The sequence below is a fragment of the Heterocephalus glaber genome, unplaced genomic scaffold (assembly GCF_053883595.1).
Source record: "Heterocephalus glaber isolate CG9 unplaced genomic scaffold, H.glaber_assembly_v1.0 deba00001545, whole genome shotgun sequence".
Taxonomy (NCBI): Eukaryota; Metazoa; Chordata; class Mammalia; order Rodentia; family Bathyergidae; genus Heterocephalus; species Heterocephalus glaber.
Window position 1 is genome coordinate 755767 of NW_028258338.1, and position 21758 is coordinate 777524.

Below are 21758 nucleotides of genomic sequence, written 5' to 3' on the forward strand. Positions count from 1 at the left end.
GTACTTGGGCTATTTCCAAGCTTTAGCTATTACAAACTGTGCCACTGTGAACATGGGTGGGCATATATCATTGTGGTATGATTCTTTTAATTCTTTTGGGAAGATACTCAGCAGAGGAATAGCTGGTTCAAATGGGACTTCTAATCCTAGTTTTTTGAGGTATCTTCATACTGATTTCCACAGTGGTTGCAACAGTCTACACTCTCACCAGCAGTGGAGCAGGGTTCCTCTTTCCCTACAACCCTGCCAACATTTGTTATTGGTTGATTTCTTGATAGCAGCCATTCTTTCTGGGGTGAGGTGGAATCTCCGCGTTGTTTTCATCTGCATCTCTCGAATGACCAGTGATGTTGAACATTTTTTCATATGTTTATTTACTCCTTTTACTTCTTTGTCTAAGAAATGGCTGTTCTTTTCGATGCCCGTTTTTGAATTGGGTCTTTAAATTTGGGGGAGTTTCACTTTTTTAAGTTCTTTATATATTCTAATTAGTAGTCCTTTGTCTGAGGAACAGCTGATAAAAATATTTTCCCACCATGTATGTTGTCTCTTAGCTCTGTTGGTGGTTTTTCTTGCAGTGCAGAAGCTTTTTAATGAGATGAGATCCCAGTTGTTGATTCTTTGTGCTAATTCCTGTGCTACTGAGGTTTTGTTCATAAAATCCTCTCCTATGCCGATGTCTTCAAGAGTTCTACCTAACTTATTTTCCAGCAAGTTTAGTGTTTCTGTTTTAATATTTACATTTTAATCCACTTTGATTTTAGTTTAGTGCATGGTGATAGATATGGGTCTAACTTTAGGTTGAAATCCAGTTTTTCCAACACCATTTATTAAATAGGCTCTCTTTCCTTCCGGGCTTCTTTGTCAAAGATGAGGTGGCTGAGTATGTCTGGAGTTGTTTCTGCATCTTCTAATCTATTCCACTGATCCTCAGGTGTGTTTCTTTGCCAGTAACATACTGTTTTTATCACAGTAGCTTTGTAGTATAGTTTCAGGTTTGGGATTGTGATACCCCCTGCCATATCTCTGTTACCTAGAATGACTTTTGCTATTCTAGGTCTCTTCTCGTTCCAAATGAATTTTTGGGTTGTTTTGTCTAGCTCTGTGAAATATACTGTTAGGACTTCAGTCAGGATTGCATTGAATCTGTATAGTAGTTTTGGAAGTATGGCCATTTTCACTATATTGGTTCTTCCTACCCAGCGACAGGGGATGTCTTTCCATTTTCTTATATCCTCTTCGATCTCTTTTTTCAGAGTGCTGTAGTTCTCAATGTAAAGGTCTTTCGCTTCCTTCATTATATTGATTCCTAGATATTTCATTTTTGGGGGGTGCTATTGTGAAAGGGATTGTTTCTCTAATTTCTTTCTCAGTGAGTCTGTTATTCATGTATAAGAAGGCTATTGATTTTTGAGTGTTGACCCTGTATCCAGCTACTCTACTGAATCTGTCTATGAAGTCTGAAATCCTTCTGGTGGAGTTTTTGGGATCTTCTGTGTCAGCAAATAATGACAGTTAACTTCTTCATTTCCTATCTTTATTCCTTTTATTTCTTTCTCTTGTCTAATTGCTATGGCTAATGTTTCAACAACTATATTGAACAGGAATGGTGATAGTGGACATCCTTGTCTTGTTCCTGATTTTAGCGTGAAAGTTTTCAGTTTTTGACCGTTTAGCATGATGTTGGCTGTTCATTTTTCATAGATAGCCTTAATCAGGTTGAGATAAAGACCTTCTATTCCAATTTTTTTGTAGGGTTTTTATCATGAATAGGTGTGGGATTTTGTCGAATGATTTTTCTGCATCTATTGAGATGATCATATGGTTTTTGTTCTTGGCTCTGTAAATATAGGGTATTACATGATTGTTTTACCTATATTGAACCATCCTTGCATCCCTGGGATAAATCCAACTTGGTTAGGGTGTATGATCTTCTTGATGACCCTCTGTATTCTCTTTGCCAGTATCTTGTTGAGGATTTTTGCATCTATGTTCATTAGGGAGATTGGCCTGTAGTTCTCTTTTGGGGTCGGGTCATTTCCTGGTTTTGGAATCAAAGGAACATTTGTTTCCAGGAATGAGTTTGGGAGTGTTGCTTCCATTTCAGTTTCATTAAGAGTTTAAAGAGTAGTGGCAGCAGTTCTTCTCTAAATGTCTTGTAGTATTCAACTGTAAATGCATCAGGGCCTGGGCTTTTCTTTGTTGGTAAATTTTTAATTACGTTTTCAATTTTACTGATTGTATTTGGGGTGTTCAGGAGTTTTATATCTTCATTCAACTCTTGTAATTCATATGTAACTAGAAATCTGTCCATTTCTTCTGTGTTTTCCATTTTATTAGAGTACAGGTTCCCAAAGTAGGTATTGATGATCCTTTGGATTTCTGCTGGATCTGTTGTGACTTCTCCTTTTTTGTTCCTAATTGCATGGATATGAGCCTTTTTTTCCTTTTTTTAAATAAGGTTGGCTAAGGATTTATCGATTTTATTTAGGCTTTCCAAAAACCAAGTCTTCATTTCATTGATTTTTTTGTATCGTTCTGTTAGTCTCCATTGCATTGATTTCTGCTTTGATCTTTTTCATTCTTTTTTTTTTTCGTACCAAGGATCAAACTCGGGACCTTGCGCTTGCGAGGCAGCCACTGGAACCACTGAGCTAAATCCGTGGCCCTCTGCTCTGATCTTTATAATTTCCTGCCTTGTACGAACTCTGGGTTTGTCTTGCTCTTCTTTTTCTAGAAGCTTTATGTTAAGCATTAGGTTGTTTATTTGAGCTCTCTCTGTTTTCCTGGTATTGTCATTCACTGCTATGAATTTCCCTTGTAGAACTGCTTTCATTGTGTCCCATAGATTCCTGTATTTTGTACTGGCAATATCATTTAATTGTAAAAACTGTCTAATTTTTTCTTTAATTTCCTCTGTGATCCATTGGTTGTTTAGGAGGGTGTTATTCAATTTCCATGTGTTTTAGGGGTTCTTGTGGTTTCTTATGCTATTGATCTCCAATTGTATTGCACTATGGTCTGATAATATACAGGGGGTAGCTTCAATTTCTTTGCATTTATTTAAGCATGTCCTATGATCTAGTATGTGATCTATTTTGGATAATGACCCGTGTGCAGCCAAAAAGAATGTGTATTCTGATTTTGTGGGGTGGAACACTCTGTAGACACCTATTAAGTCCATTTGTTCAAAAGTTTGGTTCATTTCCATTATTTTGTTGTTGACTTTCTGTCTAGATGATCTGTCTATTTGTGATAGTGGAGTATTGATGTCTCCTACTGCAATTGTATTAGTGCTTGTTTGGTTTTTCATGTCCATTAATATTTGTTTTGTATAGTTGGGAGCACTATTATTTGGTGCATATATATTTAGAATTGTCATCTCTTCTTCTTAGATTGTTCCCTTTACGAGGATGTCCCTCTTAATTAGTTTTGGTTTGAAATCTACCTTGTCTGCAAATAAAATAGCTACCCCTGCTTTTTTCCGGGTTCCTGTCACATGGAGAGTTGTTTTCCATCCTTTTACTTTCAGTCTGTGAATTTCTGTTTTAATTAAGTGTGTTTCTTGTGTACAGCATATTGTTGGATTTTGCTTTTTAATTCATTCTGCCAGTCTGTTTCTTTTGATTGGTGAGTTGAGGCCATTAACATTGATGGTTATAATTGATAGATATTGACTCATCCTTATCATGATGTTTTACTGTTTTTGGCTCTTTTTTTTATTTTTCCCCTTTTCCCTTTAATTTTTTGCCTTGCCTGATGGCTTCGCTCTGTTGGTCCTCGTGGAGTTGTGATCCTCCTTGCCTTTTTCTAGGATATTGTTTAGAATTGTGTGGAGTGCTGGTTTGGTATTCATGAAGTTTCTCAGGTCTTCTTTGTCATGGAAGTATTTAATTTCCCCATCAATTTTGAAAGATAATTTTCCAGAATACAACAGTCTAGGTTGGAGGTTATTTTCTTTTAGGGATTGATATACTTCATTACAGTCTCTTCTTGACTTTAACATTTGTGTCGAAAAGTCTGCTTTGATTCTGATGGGCTTTCCTTTGTATGTGATTTCTTTCTTTTCTCTATTTGCTTGTAGGATTTTGATCTTCTGTTGGGTTTCTGAGATCTTGACTATTATATGTCTAGGTGTAAACTTTTTTTCTGTCATGGCTAGTTGAGGTTCTATATGCCTCACTTATCTGTATGTGAAATTCTTTTCCTCTGGGAAGTTTTCTGTCATTAATTCTGTGAACGGATTTTTTGTCATTTGTACTTTCTCCTGCTTTTTTGTGGATTCCTATCAGTCTTATATTATTATTTTTTGCATCATCTAGCAGCTGCTGGATCGATCTCTCTTCATGGTCACTGACCGCAATCCTGTCTTCTATATCTGATATTCTGTCTTCACATACACTCAATCTGCTGTGAATACTTTCAGTGGAGGTTTTAATCTCCTGAATATCTGTTTGAATCTGTTTCATGGATTCCATTTCTTTCCTATGTTGGGAGTTCATTGTTGCCATTTCTTTCCTAAGCTGAGTATTCATGGCTTCCATCATGGTCCTGAGCTCATCTATTTTTTTATCTGTTTTTGTTCTAGAGTCTCTAATCATGTCTTTCATTCTTGCTCACCATCTCTGTAGTTATCTGGGAAATTATTTCTGTTTTGAATTTTTCTAGAGCCTCATTCATGTGTTTTGTTATTTCCTGTGCTATAATTTCAGGGTGTCCAGGTGGTTGATTATTAGATTTTTCCACTTCGTTTCCCCCAGAATTTGCCTTTGGTGAGCTGGCAGTCTGGGTTTGCACCTTGCTTAAATGTCTTCTCATTTCTTATTTTGTTGTTGGTACTTTTTTTTTTTTTGCTTTAATTCCTGGGCTGATACTTCAGTATTGCTTAGTGTGAGTATTTTTATCACTTGTGTTTAGAGCCCTTATGGAATGATTGCTTCTCAGAGATATCTTACAGAGGACAACTGATTAAATCAGTCGTGACACCTTAGTCCAGTTGCTACAATCAGCAACAATAGCATCAAACACACCTTAAAAAATGACAATATGTGGTAGCAATTAGTGTGTCACCTTTAACCATGTGAGCGAGATCAAAGTCAAGGACTAGCCCAAAATATGTTTGTAGTAAATAAACCCTTCAATATTGCAAATTTGCCCTTTGGGATAAGGATTTAGAAGAGGTTGGGGAGGGAAGGATAGAGAAATAGAAGGAGAGGGAAAGGTTAGAAGTGAGGCCACAGGAGACGAGAATATCATGCAAATTGTAGGAAACTGTTGAAGACAGGAGGAAAAGACAGAGTGAAGGAACACTGACAAGAACAGAACAAGCTAACAGCCTTAGGGAAGCTAGAGACTGTATTCACCTTCCCATAATCATAGTGACAGTTGAGAGAAGAGGAGAACAAGAAAAACAATCCGAAATAGGACAGGAACAATGAGGGAAGAGAGACAAAAAAAGAAAAGAAAAAAAAATTTTTTTTAAGGGGGTACCTCCCTCAGGGTGTGTCTCTGTTGTCCTGGTAGACAACCTGGGCAATAGTGCGCAGATCTAAGTCTATTAGTCTCAGCAAACCAGCTGTAGTTCATTGAGATTCAGGCTGATTTCTGGCTGCAAGGCCCAAGTAGAGGTCCCTGACCTCTTGCAGGATTGAACTCTGCAAGGTTCTACTGCAGGATCCAGCTGTCCTTCCTCCAAAGTGAGCCTAGGTTTCTATGGGAGGTGCTGATCCCACCAACTTAACCAACCACAGTGGTCCAGTGTGTCTTTATTGCAGAGATTTTCTTCAGTTTCCCAGTAGGCTTCAATTTTCATTGAAGAGCCTCAGAGAGGCCCTCTCTCTGTTGTTCATTTCTGTTCTATCTTGAGCTCATAACCATGTCACCTGGTGCCTCTGCAGCGTAGATTCAGATACCGTGCAGCCTGCATGGAAGTGAGCTCCAGGGCTGCAGCCCTCATGGCAGCAGGGTGGAGGGTACCGGTGCACCTATTTTTTTGTCACTAGAGTAAAAAGCAGGCTTATGTTGTACCCTCACAATAGGGAGAGAACATATGGAATTCTGTGCATAAATTTCTCAAGACTCTTATCTTTTCTCCTAACCCCACTGTGTATCATTGCATTGTAAAAACCCTTAGCCATGAATACATCTGTATACTGACACCTGTGAGACCTTTACTAAGTCACAGAATGGGTAGTCTTGAGAATGCTGAAAGATAATCACACTGCATACTGTACCTGTCCTTAATCCTCAGAACTGTGCAAGGTGTATAGATACCAGTGTTTGTCTCTAATAGGAAAGGATTCTCTAGGTAGTGAGGGAAAGAAACTGTATTAGGATCCCAGTAAGTAAGGGAATCCAAGTCTGTCTGACTCCAAAGCTATAAAGTGTGTCTGCAGTGGATTGAGAGGACTAAGTGGAAGATTGTCAGAAGGATAATGGTCTGAGAATGCTTTATGCAGGAGACAGGATTTGAGTTGGTTTTAAGCATAAATGGGCAAGTTTAAAGTTAAGTGGAAAGAAGTGTCAGGTAGAATCACATGCTATTAAGGCATGCAAATGGCAAAATGAAAGACTTAGTTGGGACAAAGACAGTATAACATACAGGTGAAATGGAAGGCTTACCCTAGAAAGTTTTTTTCCATACTTTCTAAAAAAAATTGCTACCATTTGTCTGTTCTAGAGTTTAGTGTAAGATAATGTATCTGATCTAATACACAGTTACATAGGTAATCTTAATAATGTTTATTTGAAAATAATAAGATAATGTATTTGTTCTATGGAGACAAGCATGATTTCCAAGGACTTTGCCTCCTAAACAAGTTGAGAATCCATTGTTAGCATTAAAGAACATTGATCTTTCTTTCTTTCTTTCTTTCTTTCTTTCTTTCTTTCTTTCTTTCTCTCTTGCAGAGGAGTAAAATGCTGAAAATGGCATTTTGTTGTTATTCTTGTTGTTGAGACAGGTTCTCACTGTGCAGTTTAAGTTGGCCTTGAACTCACTATGTAGCCCAGGCTGGCCTCAAATTTGAGGCCTTCCTCCTGCCTCAGCCTCCTGAGTGCTGGGATTACAAATATGCGCCACCACATCCAGCTTGAAAACATCATTTAACTAATATTAATCTGATGGTAGTGTGAAGAATATATTGGCTAGAGTCAGGAAATAAGTTCATTTAGATCATTGCAAGTATGATAAACCATGCATAAGATGATTAAGAGTTTAGAGAGTTGTAGAAATAAGAATATACAGGGCGGGGGATTTAGCTCAGTGGTTTCGCCGCCTGCTGCGCAAGCGCAAGGACCCGAGTTCAATCCCTGGTACCAAAAAAAAAAAAAAAGAAATAAGAATATACAATAAATGAATAGGGTGAATTTTCATTCCATGTACTATATATGTGTGTGTTTGTGGATCTGAATCTGGATAGTTTGAAGAAAATGAGGTATCCTTAACAGAAATATGACATATAGGTGAACTATCATGCCAGGACCGTGATAGGTTTGACACTAGGTGTATTGAGTTGAATGATTTATTGATATCCAGGGAGAAAAGCACATTTTGGAATTAAGTATAAAATTGGTGTATATATATATATATATATATATATATATGGAGAGAGAGAGAGAGACTGTCTCAAAAAACAAAAAAAGAGAGAGACATTTAGATATTTGCAGTGGGATAATCACTAAAACTACCTGAATATAGTGAATATAGGCATTATTTTGTGGGAAAGAACAAAATAGAACACCAAGGACTGATTCTGGTTTTATTTCATCATTAAGAAAAGAATATTAATGAGTACCTTTGAAGTTAATAAGTAATGTTGGTACCACCTATCATAAACTACATTTGTGAAGTACTCATTTTCTTGCTTGTGAACTTTAAGTTGTCACACCCTATATCCCCTAACTGGGCAGGGAACCCAAGGACCTTGCACTAAGCTACATTCCCACCCTTAAAAAAAATTTTTTTTTTAATTTTAAGATGGTTTCACTAAGTTGCTACTTTGCCTGGGCCTGACTTGAACTTGTGATCTTCCTGCTTAACTTCCTAAGTAGCTGGGATTACAGGCATGTATCGCCATGCCTGAATTAAATTAAGTGGTCTTTTACAGTATAATATGAATATTTCAATCAAATATTCCTGTACCATATGTAAAGCATAGGCTGAAGAACATTCGAATGTCTTTTTTTTCTTATTACATGACAGTTGTTCTTAGAAACTTTTGGGGTGGTGTGTGTGCATGTGTATGTGTGTGTGTGAAACATTTTCAGTTGCTTACTTAGGAGTGTTATTACCCTAGCCCCTGTTCTATTTAAATATGGTACTTGATTTGTTAATATTTTTTCACCCAATTGTTGGCTATTATGCAACAACCATCACTGACTACCAATCTAGTATTTCAGATAATTACTTCCACTAGAGTTGTATATCAGTCCTGATCCTGTGTTTTCCCTTAGTACAGAAATGTTCTTTAATGAATGACATTTAAAGCTACCATTCATGCTGTGGGAAGCTGAGATAGGAGAATTGCAAGTTTGAGCCCAGTTTAGGCAAATTAGTGTCTTAGCAAGACCCGGTTTCAAAACAAGAAATAAAAAATGGCTGGGGATATATAGTTCAGTGTAGTGGTCCTGGGTTCAACCGCAAGTACTGCAAAATAAATAAATAACCTACCTTTGTACAACAAATTTTTTAGAAGCCAAAGGGAGTGTGCGCAAAAATATTCCTAAGTGAAGCTAAGTGGGCAAAAGTGCCGGGATAATATTTCTAGTTATTTTATCTTTTTAACCGAAAAAGGTGTAAGCTCTGAAATCTTCCTCAACTTTGTTGTGCTGTTTGTTTCCTCACTAAAGTTGTCAGAGAATTAAGTGAATGTGCAGAAGGATAACAAGAAAAAATGATATTTTTGATATAAACTTAACTTGTGTGCCTCAAAATTTTAAGCCTTTGAAAACTAGGAATTCCAACAAGATTCATATGTTATTCTGGTGTGTCATAGTTGCTTGAAATTAGTATATACTTTTGTCATAAAATTCTCATATGTGAATGTTTCAATTAACTCATTACAGTCTTAAGCAATTCTCACTAATGTTTCCATTTAATATTTAACCTCTGTGAATTTAGTCTTTCAATATTGTAGTGTTTATAAAGAATCACAGACTATATAAGCAATCATGGAGATTATCATGTTCTTCCTTATTAAGCAATTTCTTCATCTAATTTTCAGTTTATTATGTAGTATGTCATGCTATAGTGGAAAGTACACTGATCTAACAATAAGTCAGGAAACCTGAATTCTGTCCATAGCATATTACCCTATTTGTTTACCTTCTGTGTCCCAGTTTCCCCACCTATAAAATAGAATAACACTATTTCAATGATAGCAAAGGAAAGTACCTGGTTGGCTTATTGCATTGTCTATTGCATTTTCCGTATTTTTTCATGATTCAAATAAATGGCCATAACGTGCAAAAAATGTTCACATGCATGTACATGCATGTCTAATACTGGAAATGTTCCATTTAAATTCCACAACTGTACACTCTAAAATTGATTTTAGACCCACTCTGTAAATTGTTGGTTTGTAAATCAGAGGAATTAGAACTCTATTAATCTCTTCTATGAGAATGATTTAATAAGCATGAGCAATAGTATTAAAAAAATTTTTTTTTTATTTTTATTTTTTTGGTACCGGGGATTGAACTCAAGACCTTGCGCTTGCGAGGCGGGCGGTGGAACCACTGAGCTAAATCCGTGGCCTTTTTGGTTTTTGTTTTATACAGATCCACTGTGTGCAGAAAGCAGTAGAACATCATGCCAGCAATCTCCAGCCAGTAAAAAAGGAATGTTCACTGATGACTTACACAAGCTGGTGGATGACTGGACAAAGGAAACAGTTGGAAATTCTCTTATTAAACCAAGTTTAAACCAACTTAAACAAAGTCAACAAAAATTAGAGACTGAAAACTGGAACAAGGTATATGAAGCAAGTTGTTTATACCTCATCCTCTATTTATGAGCACTAAAACCATAAAAATTGATTTTACTTAGGCCAGTGGTTACAGTTACTATAAGAAAACTGGGTGTAGTGGTGCACACCTGTAACCCAACACTTGGAAGGCTGAGGCAGAAGGATTGCTGTGAGTTTGAGGCCATCCTGGGCTACGCACTAAGTTCAAGGCCAGCCTGAACTTCATAGCGAGATCCTGTCTCAAAAAACCAAAAAGGAAAAAAAAGAAAGCCCAGTTAGTATGAGAAAATGGTGTGTCTTGATTACATAAAGATTTTTATCCTTATCTAGATTTGCCTTGTCTTTGAGTAAATTGTGTTTTAGACCAAGGGTCAGCAAATTTTCAGGAAGGGTCCAGGTAGTAATATTTTAGATTTTCCAAGCCAGATGGCTACAATTAGTCAGGTCTATTGTAGTGTAAAAGCAATGTTAGATAATATGTAAACAAATGGCTTTGCACCTTTAAGAAGCGTTTTATGGCCTTGCAAGTTCAAGATCCTGAGTTCAATCCTGGGTACCCCCCCCAAAAAAGAAGAAGCGTTTTATGAAAAGATGTGGTGTTTGTTGTCCCTTATTTTAGAGTATTCTATCAGCTATCTTGTTTCACATCAGCATTGCAATAAGTTATATTAACTATCTTTGTTTAGTATGAAAAAGAACTTAAAGCTGGGAAACCCAAAATATAAAAGATGTTCTTGAGTTTATAGAAAAGATCCCTATTTATTGCAAGTGGCTTTAGTCAAGTATACATGCAATTGAAATCCAGAAAGATGTCCATAATGCGTTCTGGAGTGGGAAGAAGGCAGGTGTATAGAAGAGTATATATAGTATAATATAATTTATGCAAAATTACATACATTAGATATATGTTTATGTACATAAAGAGATACAAAAATGCTGGATGCTGGAATTTGGGCCTTTGTTTTTTTTGGTACTGAGGATCGAACTCAGGACCTTGCACTTGCGAGGCAGGCGGCAGAACCACTGAGCTAAATCCCCAGCCCTGGGCCTTATTTTACTTTGTACTTTCCTGTTTGTTAAGTAACAGTTTTTCAAAATAAATAAACCTGTTAAAATGGTAAGGCTTAGAATCAGAACCCTCATAATTGAAAAAGATATATGTGTGTCTGTGATGTTTGTGTCTGTTAGATGCATGTGTGTGTATATATATATAGTTTTATATAGTTTAGTAGAGAAAGTATGAAAATATATTTATTGTTTTCTTTTTTTTTCATTTGGTACTGGGGATCGAACTCGGGACCCTGCACTTGAAAGGCAAGTGGCGGAACCACTGAGCTAAATCCCCGGTCCCTTTTTTTTTTATTGTTAATACTGAATAAAAATTTTCAAATCCTAGATTTCCCAAACTAGTAAGCAATGTATTTGCTTGTGGCTCTGTGTATTTAATTCCTGGCACTGTTGATACACAGATATCACCATTGTAAAATTTGGAAGCCTTTAAAGGCAGGTTTCAAAACATAAATGTATTTGTACTGCCAGTGAGAGACCTTCTGAGTAATGTGTGAATGGAAGCTTTTATTGAATAGTCAGGTAGTATTTTATTGCAGTATAAGGGAGGATGTTTAGAGGAAGGATAAAGAGAAAATAGTGTGAGTAAAAGTGGTAAAGATCGTTTAACACACTTGGGTTCCAATATCAGCTCAGTCATTTACTAGTTGTGACTTTAAGCATGTCATTTGATCATTTTTGCCTCAGTTTTTATGTCTTCCAAACAGGGATAATACCTGCCTTGCAGGATTGCTATGAGGATTAAATGTAAAGCAGTATCTTTAATATTAGGTACCCTATATGTGGTAACTTTTTTTGTATTTTTTAGGTTCAGTTGATTATATCTTTGTGTAGAGAGCCCATCCCAGTAAGATTCTTGCATGTTACTGTTCTTTAGCCTTTCATAGACATTTTTGTTTGCACTACAATCATATACTAAGACCTTTACTGTGGCTAAGCCCTCTGCTAGACATAGGTTTGATGAGTAGATTCAAGGATGGTTCTTATCCTTCTGGAACTTATACTCTTATAAGACAGACATTAATAGACTTGCAGAAATAAATATAAAATTGAAACTGTAATAAGAACTACAAAAGAAAGATAAAGGATGATACCATACATTAAGGGAAATTTGACCAAGTAAAAGGAAGTCAAGGAAAGCTTCCATAAGAAAGTCAGGCCGGGGATTTAGCTCAGTAGTGCTGCCACCTGCCTCGCAAGCACAAGGTCCTGAGTTCCATCCCCAGTACCCCACCGCCCAAAAAAGAAAGTAATGATTAAGCCAAAATCTGAAGAATGAGTAGGAGTTAACTAGGTGAAAGTGGAAGGGAATATGATTCCAAGCAGAAAGAACAACATATGTAAAAGCCCTGTATAAGGAAAGGTGCATGAAGGAACTGAAGACCAGTTTTCCTGAAGTGAAGAGAGCAAAGAGTCTATGCACAATAGAATCTAAAATGTTAGATAGGGCCAGGCATGGTGGTCCACACCTGTAATCCCAGCCCTTGGGAGGCTGAGGCAGGAGGATCGCTGCAAGTTTGAGGCCAACCTGGACTACAACATAGTGAGTTCAAGGCCAGCCTGAACTACATAGCAAGATCCTCTCTCAAAAAGCAAACAAACTGGGCTGGGGATTTAGCTCAGTGGCACCATGCTTGCAAGCGCAAGGTCCTGAGTTCGATCCCCAATACCAAAAAAACAAACAAACAAACAAAAGGCATAGATAAGGTCTTAAAAGTGGTGATGATAAGAAATTTTTGCCTTTATTTTAAGAAAAATGCATAGCAGTTTAAGCCCTAGGGGGTTGGTTAACATGACCAGACCTGTGGGTTTGTTTTTTTAAAGATCACTCTGCCTGAAGCAAAAGGACAGGATGGGGGGGGAGATAGATTTTGGCCAGCCAGTCAGGAGTTAGTCACAGTAGTCCAGATTAGGGAAAACCAAGTTGAAGAGAAGTGAACAAATAACCAAGAAATATTTAACAGACAAGATTTGGTAATGGAATGGTTGTATGGTAGAGGGGAGGTGTCAAAGCAAGGTTTTTGCCTTGTATAACTGGATATTATTCTAGTCAATGAGATGGAGCATCTGAGCAGACTGTGTTTTGGTAAGAGAAAATTGCATGTTTGGTTTTGAGCATTTAAATTGGAGATGCCCTTGAAATATTCAAGAGGAGATTTATAAACTAATTCAGTCTTTTAAAAATAAAAATTGTTTTTAAAAAAAGAAATTTTGAGCACAAGGACCCGAGTTCGATCTCTGGTACCAAAAAAAAAAATTGTGTTTGTAAAATAAAAATGTCCATTATAGAATTTAATCAATACAAACAAATACAAAATTTAAAATACCACCTTCAAATCACACCACCCAGAAATAGTTGTCATCACCTTTATATAGACATCACTTCAGATCTCTTTCTATGTTTGTTTATGGACCCATGGAAATAACTGTATAAAAATGTGATCATACTGTATGTGCTGTTTTGAATCAGAAGTACTAAATTTAATTTTACTTTAATTTAACAGAAAGAAAACACTGATATGAAGAAGGGATTGCTGAACTTTAAATAAATGTTTTTTCACCTCAAGAGACACTGTCATTCATGTTTGAGTCAAGCTAAAAACCTTTACCCTAACTTAAGTTGAAAGTTTAGCTTACACCTGACAATTCAGTTTAGAAGATTAGAAGAGCTAAGCATTTGAGACTGACAAGAGAATTGTTCACATCCATTAGAGTTATTATTTCCATGTGCATGAGATTTTTGTAATCTCTCTGTAAATGAATAATTATGATACAGTGTAAGAAGAGTCATACAGGAATAAATTTTCTCAATACTGCCAAAAATATAATTGTCTTGTCTTCAGTTTAAATTTCTAAGAATATAATAGAGATGTCAGACTTTAAGGTAGTGGAGTAGAAAGAAATAGATCACGCTTCTCTGAATCCAAAAATTATGTACTAAGATGGGCTATTCAGTCTATGGCACTGTATGAGAGCATACCAAAGGCTTGCAGAAAGAAATAAAAAGAGAAGACTAGTGTTAACGCTAGGAAAGGAGAAACTAAAATGTGAATAGAGATTTAGTATGAGCCTTAGAACTAGTTAGAACTGTGTTCAAATCCCTGTCTCACTATTAACTTGCTTAGTGCTGTTGGATTAGCTGCCAGTTTTAAACTTCTGTTTTCTCCTCTGAAAATGCCTACCTGGCAAGGCAGGGCAGCTATGAAAATGAACTAAAATGAACTATGCTTAGTACACAGAAATTTGCTCTTGAAATTGTAGCTCATAATAATGAGAGTAGTAAGCCAAAAAGAATGGGAAGGAATTAAATTGATAAAATCATATACCAAATAAACTGATATTTTGTTTTTATTTTTGTTTTTGTTAGAATACTCCATCTACTATGGGCTACACACCAACATGGATTTCTTCTCTGTCCCAAATCCGTGGAGCTGTCCCAACTTCCTTGCCACAAGGACTCCCACTCCCTTCATTTCCTGGGCCATTATCTTCATATGGAATGTCCCATGTTTGTCAGTATAATGCTGTGGGGGGCACAGGGTATCCAGTACAATGGGTAGGAATTTCAGGAACAACACAGCAGTCTGTGGTAATTCCTGCCCAATCTGGAGGACCGTTCCAGCCAGGGTTGACTTTGCAGGCATTTCCAGCTCCAGTGCAGAATCCGGCTACAATCCCTCCTGGTCCCAAGTGAATCAGAGTAGATGATGAAGAAAATGGAGATTTTTTTTTCAGAATTATTTTCAGAACACCTGAGATCTTAAAGTTTCTTCTTCTTGGGTTCTACTTTTTTCCCCTCTTTGAGTTTACTTTATTTTGTTGTTGTTGTTGTTGTTGTTCCAATGTGGTATTTGATATAGCTCATCATTCTGTAGAAATGTGTGGATTGCACATAGAACACTGCACACCAAAATGTTTTTTCACTTCAAATCCTATCCTCTTTGATACTTGATTTTTAAAAATACTGTTCAAAATGCTTTAATAAGCTCGACTTGAGCATTACCATTTCCAGGACACTTTCCATGCACTGCTGAAAAGCCCCCATTTTTAACTGCTGCTATCTGCAGCTGAATGATACTTTTCTTTAAAATATGTAAAAATTACTTAGAGTGATTCTCCCCAAACATGGACGAAGTGAGACCCTCTAATAGCTGGGGTCTTGTGGAATTCTTTACATGATTATCTTCAGTTTACCTTTCACAGCAGGCAGAGTAACTTGCTGCAGAAAATGTTTTGGTGTATAAAATTAGAATAACTATGTCAACCAATACATGAGCCCTTTTTAATGTGATTTTCTTCCTGTCATCACAGCAGAAAGAGTGAAGCCTTGTTTTGAGTGAGGCAGAGGGAAAGGAAAAAAACAGAACTGTAACAGTTCCTTGATTCTACAGATACTATAGCTTGCTTTAGGATTTTGGTAATAATTCAGAGCAGCTATGTCTTGTTTCTCATGTGCACATTACATTGGTTTTGAGCATCTGAGAGGCACTGGTTTGGCTTGCATTCTTTTTCCAGGGATATAGTACAGCTAATATGAATCTCATTTGGGAGAAATCCTTATATTCTTAACAAAGAGGATTCAAGTTACACCTCTGTTGATCCATTTTTCTGCAGTGGAATGTACTTGACACAGTAGGTTTTGTAAGGTTTTGAGATTTACACATGAAACACTGGCTTTACAGGGTTCTAAGAGATGTGGGGTATATACCCCTGAAGTGAGATAGTAGAACCTAGAAGGATACTATTTAAGTTGACCTTAGCTTTTTTGGATTACCATTTTTTATAATTTCTTATTAGTTTATAGTGTCTTAGATGATTTTAGATCTTAGATTGAGTTTGGCAGCCTCTTTAGAATCAAGAGAGATCACTGTCAAGTTGCACTTTACTGGGTTTTATCCAGTTTTAGGAGGAAAGGAGGCAATGTCAAAATGTACACCTTTGGTTTTCTAGAAGGTTAACTGAACACCCTTAAAGGCTGGTCACAAGGTTACCTAGTTTTCAGTCTATGAAACCGAAATAGAATTCTTAAATGGTATTTATTGGCTACCATATATACATGTTCAAACTACTTACCCTTCCACTTGGAAGATTTCAAGGTCTTCTAGAACATGTTTACCCAATCAGGAGTTCTACCTACTGGTAAATATTCCAAATTGTTGCTCAGCATTGATAACAAGCTTTCCTCCATATTCCTATAAAAATTATACCCCATGGGCTGGCCAGGTAATGAGGAAAACTTAATGGGTGTACTTCTTTTTGTTTTGCACAGTCTACTTTGTGACATTCAGTACCCTTTCTGAAAAACGTGACATATTGCTTAGCTGAGGACCACACTTAACATGATGAAGATTCTATCACTATCATTTACATCATCTAGGGCAGCATTTTGACAGTCACTATTGATAAGAGGCAGTTTCTTTTCATAAAATATCCTTTGTTTTGGATGAGTCTTTCCAAATCTTACATATGGATTCTTTTAAGTTTCTTCTATAATACTGGTTTGCAAGTTGAAGTGATTTTAGGACATTAGTGTAATGCAAATGCTTACATTGCAGTGTTTTCATGGGGACAAAAATGCTCCTATAAAATCTGTAATTCTTTAAATTTGTGTTTCACTATAAGAGTTGGCTTTATGTAGCTACATTGAGACACACATCCTATAAAGTAAAAACACTACAGGTTTTATGACCTCTTCTTCTAGCTGCAATCTTTTTAAACAGTGTACCCCAGGATGAAAAAAGCTCCATGGATGATGTGTACAATTACATTTAAATAATGGCTGCTCTACACCATATGTTCTGAATTTTGTCACCACTTGTTTACATATAATTCCTCATTCTTGTTTGCCTGCAGACTTTTGCAGTGCCTTGTAATATTGAGAATCTTTTCAGGTTTTTTTTAGAAAGAAAAGTAATCTTCTAAAGTTTGAAGATGGTGAATAGTGTACTGCTGTCTCCATGCTGACTGCAGTAGCTGGGTTAACACGTTATGTATACATTATGTATATATGACACATGTATACATTTAAAAATACAGAAAAAGTGAGTTTGTGCAGAAATGAAAACCAAGTTATTCACATTGCTGTGGGTTTTATTTACTTTTTTTCCCATTACTTAAATATTTGATTCAGATTTGACCTGAGTATTGGCTAGTTTTCTACCTATGGGTTTTGCATTATTTTATACTTTTCCTAAGTCATTTAATAGTGCTGTTTTCATCCTTGCCTTAGGTACTTTTCCTCTCCAGACATAAATAACTCTTTAGGTAAAGCTCAGAAATTCCCTTCTTACTTAACAGAGCCTACTATGTAAAAGGGCCTTCTACTCATTTCCAAAAAGCACACCACACTATCCTTTTAATTTTCTTGTAAAAGAGAAAAAGGTTGTGCTTAACCATCATGCTTGTAAAATTTATTTGGGGAATACTGTGTATGTCCAGCCACCATGTTTACTTCTCAAAGCGCAAGTCTGATGAACAGTACTGTATCTCCATATGTGGCAATGTGTACATTGCATCATGAAGTACCTGCTGCTATGTCTGTGAAGTTGGGTGTAACATCATAAAAATATGAAACCAGTGTTGGTGTAAGTCTAATGAAAATAACCATGTGTATATTTGTAGCAGTCTTGAATCTCTATTTAAGGTAATTTGTTGTAATATAACAAATATCCATTGTTTTTCATCCCTTCTTTGCAAGTTTTATATCAAGCATGAGTTCTAATGGTTTGACAGCAAATTTATCTGTGAAAGTTTAAAAGGCACTTTTCTGCTGTGATTTTTGGATTGGGTGTAGAGTGTTATGTACAATATGATGGAATTTATCATCTTAGAACTTCAGATTTAATTCCAGTCCAGTTACTTTTGTTTATCTACCTCGTTTTCAGTGCTGTTTTGGATGCACAAGTAAACACTGCCTATGAAACTTGCTTTTTTGCCTTGATTCTCAGTATTCCTTCAGATTATAAATCTGGCATTCTTCTTTGTCCCAGCACTAACCATGAGTTTGAGTTAAGAGGGACATCTCTGCCACCAATCTGTGTTTAAGTGATAAGAGCCAGGTGCCTATGTCAAGTAAGTCTAGGAGATTTGGGAATGGCAATCACAGAAATAAATTTAACTGGTTGCAATATAGGACTTAATTATGGGAGTTAGTTATAAAATAAACAAATGATTAAAGTTTACCTAAATTAGACAGTCCAGTGCCTGTAACTTTGCATTTTTTTTTTTTACTAGAGATGCATTTCTCATCTCTGTGCCTAAAGGGCTATGGTTTGAAATTGCTTTAACTACCACAGTGAAATATTTGACAAATCCTACACCAGTGATCTGTCATTCAACATACTAGCATACTACTAGGTATTTTCACTGGTATTTTGCTACCTTAAAATGGCTGAATGCATTTAAGTTGAATTGTACTTGGTGGTAAGGGTTTTATATAATTGTTTATCCAATCTCTAAAATTTATAGAGGCATTAACTTTGTTCTTTGCTGTATTCTTCAAGCAGTGAAAATGCATTCCTTCTCCCTTCTGAAAGCTCAGCAAATGTTTGTAACCAGATGTTCCTTGTTTCATATGTTTACTGTGTAACACTACAGCATATTTAATATTAGTAAAACTGTATTTCAGTCGTAATGCATAAATACATTCCTGAGGTATATTTGCCATCAGTTCGGGATTCAGTTACTTCATACTTCATTTGCTTCAGAAAAATATTGAGCTATTTGAGGTGGTATGCAGGCCATTTTCTGGATTAGAGTGTTTTTTGAATCTGTAGCTTATTGCGGGCTCCCTTTGTGAAGATGAACTAGAAAAGGAGAGTGTATATAGAAAAGGCCCTTGATTTGCTAAATGTGATTTCCAGGATTAAAATTTTTAATTCCATATTATAAAATGTAAGCATTCAAACCTCCTAAAAATCTTCTGAATTAAAATTAGTATGAAATTTGTATGGAGCCAAGTGCTTTTAGGTCACCCTGAAACAATCTTTTTGTATGAAGGATAAACACAAACATTGGTCAGAGACCTTTACAGCTAACTTATGAAGGGGCCTAGGGCAGTAACTGGGTTACACTAAAGTTATTTTCAACTGAGATAGCTGGAAGAGTGTACAAGTGAACAGCTCCAATTCTGGAAGGTTTTCTTTTAACTTAAAAAAAAAGTAAAGGGCCAAAAGTCAAGAAAGAAGGGAAGAGAAACTGGGCTCTGAGAAAAAAAATAGTGCCAGTGTGAAATAAATTCCTAAATGTGTGCTTATCATCCTTCTAGGTTTTTTAAAATTTGCATTTCTTTAGCAGTATAAGTTAAGATTTGAGATTTAGATTTTGTGGTCCAGAACATACCCTCAGCAGACACAGCGACTAATCAGAAAGTACAGTTGTTCAAGGTCTGTCATGCTCAATCACTTAAAGCTGTAATTTGTTTGATATGAATATTAAGCATGTAGACCTAGTGCAGCATGGGAGCCACTCAGGAAGTTTATGCAATTGATAAACTTTCATGCATAATTTACTATGAAGTATGCAGAATTTTAGCCACTTTTCTACACTTAACATTTAGTTGTACATGTGAACTCTCCTTTCTTAACTGGGGAATGTAGCATTATAGAGAATGTTATTAAACTTAATTTTAATCCTTTTTGACATTAACTTGGGGGGTGGGAAACCAAGTGATCTGCCTTTCAGCAATAGTCTGATTTTGGTTCTCTGAAACTGATTTTTATTTCATTTGTACCCAACCATTGTTAAGTATTTTGTTTTGTTTCCTGGAAATTTTGTTTTGAAACAGAAAATAAAGGCTGTGTTAAATGACTTTGTTACCTTATTAAAATGCTGTCATAATCACTGCAATAACCTGGTTTAAAATGGTTCCTTATTTACCAAATATAATTTAGCAGATTTAGGAAATGTAGTCTTATAGATTATTTTTTGATCCACAGTTCCTACAGATTTCTAGTTGGTCCTCTTCTCCACACTTGGAAAGGAGCCATAATTGTAACCTACTGTGTTAGATAGGCTTTTTTTTTTTTTTTGGTAGTGGGGATCAAACTCGGGACCTTGCACTTGTGAGGCAGGCGGTGGAACCACTGAGCTAAATCCTCAGACTCAATAGGCTTTTGACTGCAATACTTTTAATTCACACAATAGTCTTGTGAGATAGGTCTGTCTATTACTACTTGTACTTTACAGAACAAATTTGAGGATCAGTGAAATAAGAGGTTACTAGGGTCACATGGTAGTAAATGGTAAAGCCTAGATCCAATCCAAGGTCCAAATTTGCAGCTCATGGGAAAACCTCAGGCCATACTAACTCTCATATGGATTGTATACACATAATACTATAATTCAAAAACATTTAGGATAATTGTTATCTAATTGTTTGGCTTCGTTCATACATTTTTTACGTCTTTTATGAAATTGTGTCCAGTGTTTGTTTCATAATATCTCAGGTGTATAAACTTAATAAGGAGGGGCTGGGGATTTAGCTCAGTCGTGCCGCCACCTGCCTTGCAAGTGTAAGGTCCTGAGTTCAATCCCTGGTACCAAAAAAATTTAAAAACTTACTAAGGAGTATTTCATTCATGGACATCGTTATGGTTTATCTTAAGAAAAAATGTACATTTGGGAGTTGGAGATGTGGATCGGTGGTAGGGCACTTGCCTAGCATGCATCAGGCCCTGGGTTCCATCCTCAACCCAGAAAAACACACTTGGAAATATTTCCACACCTCTCGTTTAGCAGTCTACAATGAGTTGAAAAATGTCAAACTGGGTCAGCTCACTTGCTAATTTGATAATTGATATAGAAGAACTATGCATGTGCAAAGAATCCTGGAGGATTAATAGACCTAGCAAATATTCAAGGTGCAAGCACAGTGGCATATGCCTGTGTAGCTGTAGTGCCAGCTTCTTGGGAGGCTGAGGCAGAAAGATCACTGTGCCTAGGAGTTCATAGCCAGCTGTGCAACATAGTGAGACTTTGTCTGAAAAAAAATGGTCCAGTGTGGTGGCACACATCTGTAATCCCAGCCCTCTGGGAAGCAGAAGGATTGCAAGTTCAAGTCCAGCCTGGGCAACTTAGTGACTTGGCAAGATCCTCTCAAAATTAAAAAAAAAAATTAAAAATATCTGAGTATGTAGCTCAGTGGAAAGGTGCTGGATATAACTCCCAAGTACCACCTAGAGTGTGTGGGTGGGTGGCAGTCACATGTATACAATCCCTACACTCTAGAGGCTAAGAGGATCAGTCAGAAGTTGAAGGCCAGCTAGGCCCTATAGGGGACTTCATTGTCTCCAAAAAAAAAAAAAGCCCAAGATTAGATGAGGCTTTTTTTTTAGGGGGTAATACTGTAGTACTGGGGATTGAACCCAGGGCTTTCACACAGAGCTATATGCCCAACCCCTTTTATGTTTTATTTTCAGACAGGCTTTCACTAAGTCGCTAAATTGCCCAGGCTGGGCTTGAACTTGTGATCCTCTTGCCTCAGCTTCCCAGAATGCTGAGATTATAGGCCTGTATAACCACACCTGGCTAGAAGAGGGTTTAATTATTACTTTGTTTTAATTATTATTTACTGACCCAATGACTCAGAGGCATTCTATCTTAGGTGATCCCTAGCTGGGAGGCAACAAGGTATATAGAGGAACAAACATGTTTTTTGATTCACAGATCTTTTTAGCCTCTACTTTCTCATTTGTAAAATGAAATGTTGTATTAAATGGCATG

At 36.6% G+C, this 21758-nt stretch overlaps 1 protein-coding gene and 1 long non-coding RNA gene across 15 annotated transcripts in view; one reads left to right on the forward strand and one right to left on the reverse strand.

Annotated features, from left to right (window-relative positions):
- Positions 1-19844, forward strand: part of Wnk3 (WNK lysine deficient protein kinase 3) — a 220166-nt gene extending 200322 nt beyond the window's left edge. For 13 of the 14 annotated variants that reach the window (XM_021251218.2, XM_087189626.1, XM_021251217.2 and 10 more), the window contains 2 exons: positions 9781-9974; positions 14404-19844. In XM_021251218.2, coding sequence (XP_021106877.1) covers positions 9781-9974; positions 14404-14730 — 521 coding nt within the window. In that variant the 3' untranslated portion in view covers positions 14731-19844. Of the gene's footprint in view, positions 1-9780; positions 9975-13540; positions 13865-14403 lie in introns of those variants that run through there. The other variant, XM_021251223.2, reaches the window with a different exon arrangement.
- The window catches only part of LOC147824402 (uncharacterized), a 153952-nt gene that overhangs the window by 105714 nt on the left and 26480 nt on the right, over positions 1-21758 (reverse strand). The window lies entirely within an intron of this gene.